The sequence below is a fragment of the Bufo gargarizans genome, chromosome 11, assembly GCF_014858855.1.
Source record: "Bufo gargarizans isolate SCDJY-AF-19 chromosome 11, ASM1485885v1, whole genome shotgun sequence".
NCBI classification, from domain to species: domain Eukaryota; kingdom Metazoa; phylum Chordata; class Amphibia; order Anura; family Bufonidae; genus Bufo; species Bufo gargarizans.
Window position 1 is genome coordinate 81,407,904 of NC_058090.1, and position 5,699 is coordinate 81,413,602.

The 5,699-nt window shown below is 42.3% G+C and overlaps 1 protein-coding gene across 1 annotated transcript; it reads right to left on the reverse strand.

The window, feature by feature from the left end:
- Positions 1 to 1,498: 1,498 nt before the first annotated feature.
- LOC122922246 (olfactory receptor 12D2-like) lies at positions 1,499 to 5,332 on the reverse strand (the record flags this gene model as incomplete). The annotated part of the gene is made up of 2 exons (XM_044272815.1): positions 4,414 to 5,332; positions 1,499 to 1,512 (listed from the first exon to the last, which is right to left on the reverse strand). Coding segments are annotated over exons 1-2 (933 nt in total), but the record flags the coding sequence as incomplete, so codon positions are not given.
- Between the last annotated feature and the right edge of the window lie 367 nt (positions 5,333 to 5,699).

Consider the following 5,699-nt stretch of genomic DNA (forward strand, 5'->3'; position numbering starts at 1 on the left):
CAATTTTGTTTAATATCTTCATAAGTGATATTGCAAAAGGCCTCGATGGTAAGGTTTGTCTTTTTGCTGATGACACAAAGATATGTAACAGGGTTGATGTTCCTGGAGGGAAACGCCAAATGGAAAAGGATTTAGGAAAACTAGAAGAATGGTCAGAACTCTGGCAACTGAAATTTAATGTGGATAAGTGCAAGATAATGCACCTGGGGCGTAAAAACCCAAGGGCAGAATATAGAATATTTGACACAGTCCTGACCTCAGTATCTGAGGAAAGGGATTTAGGAGTAATTATTTCAGAAGACTTAAAGGTGGGAAGACAATGTAATAAAGCAGCACGAAATGCCAGCAGAATGCTTGGATGTATAGGGAGAGGTATAAGCAGTGGAAAGAGTGAAGTGCTTATGCCGCTGTACAGAACACTGGTGAGACCTCATCTGGAGTATTGTGCGCAGTACTGGAGGCCATATCTCCAGAAGGATATAGATACTCTAGAGAGAGTTCAGAGAAGAGCTACTAAACTGGTCCATGGATTGCAGGATAAAACTTACCAGGAAAGGTTAAAAGACCTTAATATGTATAGCTTGGAAGAAAGAAGAGACCGAGGGGATATGATAGAAACTTTTAAATACATAAAGGGAATCAACTCGGTAAAGGAGGAGAGCATATTTAAAAGAAGAAAAACTACCACAAGAGGACACAGTTTTAAATTAGAGGGGCAAAGGTTTAAAAGTAATATAACAAAGTATTACTTTACTGAGAGAGTAGTGGATGCATGGAATAGCCTTCCTGCAGAAGTGGTAGCGGCAAATACAGTGAAGGAGTTTAAGCATGCATGGGATAGGCATAAGGCTATCCTTCATATAAGATAGGGCCAGGGACTATTCATAGGATTCAGATATATTGGGCAGACTAGATGGGCCAAATTGTTCTTATCTGCCGACACATTCTATGTTTCTATGTTTCTATAACCGTGCCATCCACAGATCCCCATAACCGTGCCATCCACAGATCCCCATAACCGTGCCATCCACAGATCCCCATAACCGTGCCATCCACAGATCCCCATAACCGTGCCATCCACAGATCCCCATAACCGTGCCATCCACAGATCCCCATAACCGTGCCATCCACAGATCCCCATAACCGTGCCATCCACAGATCCCCATAACCGTGCCATCCACAGACCCCCATAACAATGCAATCCACCGACCCCCCCATAACAGTGCCATCCCCAGATCCCACATAACACCATTAGGCACACCTTTTTATTTTATTTTTTCCTCCTTAAAAACCTAGGTGCGTCTTATGGGCCGGTGCGTCTTATAGGGCGAAAAATACGGTAAGACAATTGCCCAAAAAAAAATAATAATGGCTCTCAGACTATAGAGACAATAAAACATGTTTTTTTGGTTCAGAAATGATATTATTGTGTTAAATGTAAAAAAAAAAAAAAGAAATAAGTAGAAAGATTAGGTATCGCCACGTCCGTAACAACCTGCTCTATAAAAATACCACATGACCTAACCCTCAGGTGAACACTATAAAAAATATAAAATAAAAACGGTGTCAAAAATCTATTTTTTGCCACCTTACATCACAAAAATTGTAATAACAAGTGATCAAAAAGTCATATGCACCCTAAAATAATACCAATCAAATCGTCATCTCATCCTGAAAAAATGATAGCCTACCTAAGACAATCTCCAAAAAAAAGAATATATATGGCTCTCAGACTATGGAGACACTAAAATATGATTTTTGTTTGTTTCAAAAATGATATTGTGTAAAACTTAAATAATAAAAAAAGTTTATAAATTAGGCATTGCCACGTCCGAAACAACCTGCTCTACAAAAAATATCACATAACCTAACCCCTCAGGTGAACACTGTAAAAAAATAAATAAAAATGGTGTCAAAAAAGCCATTTTTGTCACCTTATATCACAAAAAGCGTAATAGCAGGCGATCAAAAAGTCATATGCACCTCAAAATCATACCAATCAAACCACCATCTCATCCCACAAAAAAATAGACCTTACCTAAGACAATTGCCCCAAAAATAAAAAACGATGGCTCTCAGAATATAGACACATTATCATTTTAACTCTGTGTTGTCTCTATTATTTACCATTTATTATGCTCTTTCCTCCCCCTTCACTTTGCATATTGTCATCAGCACCTGTTTTCACAGGGCGATGTGCTGCCGACAATTCAACATGCCTCATGTAAGGTGCAGTCACCTGATAGATAAGTTGTTTGCTGGTTTGTCAGACCACTGGGTCGTCAATATCAGATCGGAGGGGGTCTTATAACCCCACTGATCAGCTGCTTTGGACAGCCACCAGATACAATGCTGTGGACAGAGCTGGAAGCACAAGGCTCCATCAACGGTGTAGTGGCCTTGCCAGGAACTGCAACTCAGCTCATAGAATAGGAGCCGTGCCTCAATATGGTGACACCAGAAACTAGAGAGTTAACAGAGCCTTCCATACACTGTATAATTTCAGCAGCAGCAGAGGGTGCCTGGAATAGTATGAACCCACTGATGACCAGTCCTGAGGATAAGTGTGCCAAATGCCAGGACGGACCATGAGAACAGAGTCCACATATTCTGAATGAAAAGAGCGGTAGGTTGAGCATGTGCGCTGCCGCTCCATTCATACCTGTGGGACCCCAAAAGACAGCCATGTACATGTGTCTGGCTAGTTCCTCCAGTCCCATAGAGAGGAATGTAGAGGTGGCGGTCCCAGCAGCCTGCAACTCCATTCATTTCTGGATCTCTGTTGGATTGGTGGAGGTCCTGGCCATGTGCATTCGGTATCACGGATGTGGACCGATTCACTTCAATGGGTCCGGAAATGCGGTGCAGAAAAGAAGGGAACCACGGAATTGAAGCACTACAGAGTGCTTCTGTGGTGTTCCGTTAGGTGCTTCCGTTACGCAAAAAGATAAAACTTGTCCTATCTTTTTGCGGAACGGACGGATCGCAGAACCCATTCAAGTGAATGGGGTCGCAATTCGCATGCGGCTGGCCCATGGTAGCTGCCCGTGCATTGCGGACCGCAATTTGCGGTCCACAGCACGGGCAGCACACTATCGTGTGCAAGAGGTCTTAGGATGCTGACCATTGGTATGGCTTGGGAGGGGGGGTCACAGTGCTCGAGGTCAGGCGACTACACAGAAAGTTAGTAGTTGGTAGGATCTGAAATAAGTAAAGTCCGGACTTTGATGCAAGTTGAGGAGTTGATTTATTAGATACTGGCATAAACGGGTAGCAGCTCATACTGAATAACAGTAGCTCTTGGCTCCAGCAGGTTTTAGGGTGCACTGGCAGGTGAACTCGGTTCTCTCCTCTGTTACTGCTGTGCTGAACTCTCCCTCTTGTCTGGCATCTTGTAAGGGACCTGTTTCACCTAGGCTACATGCCACTGATAGCAGGCTCAGTGCCCGGTAAGCTTCTGACCACACTTTGATAGACTGTCGGGTCTCAGTTGCAAATCCTACATCCCCTGGGTTAGGGCTGACTTGACTCTGGCTGCAAATTGCCTGCTGTGCTCCCTGGCGGGCCTCTACGGCGGCACTGCACTACTTCTCTAGCTAAAACCAAAATGCAGACTCAACTGACTCTGAACAGGTAAGAAACCCCTCCCCTTGGAAGATCTGGGTGAGCCCACTCCTCCAGGGAGGGGGAGAGAATGGAATGGTTAGTTCCATTCTCCTTAGAGCTCACTGCCAGACACGCTGCCACCTGCTGGTAAACCAGGCCTCTTCATCCTCTTCACACTGCACACTACTGTGACTGTGAAAAAGGTTCCGATGGAGGAGGGGGGTTGTGAAATGTCTCTATCCTTATGTCACTATGATGAAATACTCCATGTGAAATTAATTTCAATATTAGGCCTCGTTTACACGACCGTGCGCCTTCCGCAATTTGCAGAACGGAACAGGAGGCCCATATAGAGATGCCTATTCTTGTCTGCAAAACAGACAAGAATAGGACATGTCTCAAATTTTTACGGGGTCACGGAACAGAGCAACGGATGCTGACAGGACATGGAGTGCTGTCCACATCTTTTGCGGAACCATTGAAATTAATGGTACCATATACAGAATGTAAAAATGGCCCGTATATGGAACACAAAAAATGTTCGTGTGAACGAGCCCTTACTCTGTACCCTCTGTCGTGTCCAACATTTCTAATGAGGCGTATGGTCAATAAAAAGACCTTTTTTTGTTTGAGAGCTTCTTGTTGAAGTTGTTATAAGACAGAACTTCAATGTTCTACAATACATGAGAGTAAAGGGGTATATCAAAGACAATTTGCCCATTTGGCACATTGACAATTTAACATTTACAATCTACTTTTCGGAGGAGATCTGACGTCGATGTTTTTGATCAATTCCAAATACATTTGACCTTTTTATGAGTTTTCTTACCGAATTCCTAACATCTTTGTTTCTTAGTGTATAAATGACAGGGTTTAACGCCGGGGTAATCACTGTATACAATAAGGCGGCAAGCTTGTCTTTTTCAATTGAAGTTTCAGAAGCAGGTCCAATGTAAGTGCACATCGCTGTCCCATAAAACAAGGTGACAACGATAAAGTGAGAGGAACATGTTGAGAAAATTTTGGACCTGCCTTTCGAAGATCTTATTTTCAGGACATGAGTAATGATATAAATGTAGGAAAGCATAGTAAGAAAAGAGGTTCCTATGCTTAGAAAACCACTGACTGCAGCCAAGGTGAGCTCATTTACATGAATGTCTTTACATGCCAGCTTTATTACCGGCTTCACATCACAGAAAAAGTGTTTGATTCTATTAACATTACAAAATGGGAGCTGAGATGTCATGATGGAATTAACTAATGATGTAGTGATACCTATGAACCACGATACTAATACCAGTTGGATACATGTAGACCTCCTCATTATGCTTATATATCGTAGTGGGTTGCAGATAGCAACATATCGGTCATATCCCATGGCAGCCAGGAGGACACCTTCTGTACATCCTAAAAAGTGGAAGAAATACATTTGAGTGATGCAACCCTTAACAGTAATGGTGTTCTTCATGAGGAGTCCAAACATCATTTTTGGAACTGTAACTGTAGAAAATAGCAAATCCACAAAAGAAAGGTTGCCAAGCAGGAAATACATTGGAGACTGGAGAGAAGGATCTCTGTTCACCAAGAAGATTATGGTGAGATTACCAAAAATGTCAAGAAGGTAGAAAAAGAAGACAAAAACAAAAAGTACTTTCTGGAGCCATAGCTGGTTGGTTATTCCCATAAGGATAAACTCATTGAGTAATGTTTTATTAAATTCTTTCATCTTCTCACAAGAGATAAAAATGATTGTAGAAAAAAAAAGACATAGTAAGAATAAAATATTGAAGGAACACTTCACCCCTGAGGATCCTAATCTTGCTCAACTAATCAGTTCATTCTAAATCTGTTTCTGTGTTCTGTGTCAGTGTTGGATTTGTCTTGAGCGCTATGACCTGCCTAGGTTTTGAAATCATGTCTTTCATGTCTGTTTTGCCATGTCTTGCCTTGATCTGTTTGGAGTCTGTGTGTGCCCTAGTCATAGTCCTAACCTGTGTCAAGCTTTCGTCTGTATGTGTATCCAAAGTCACATATCTGCTATGTCTGAAATGCATCCAAATTCCTGAAGTCCTTCATGCCAAGTCTGCTATGGC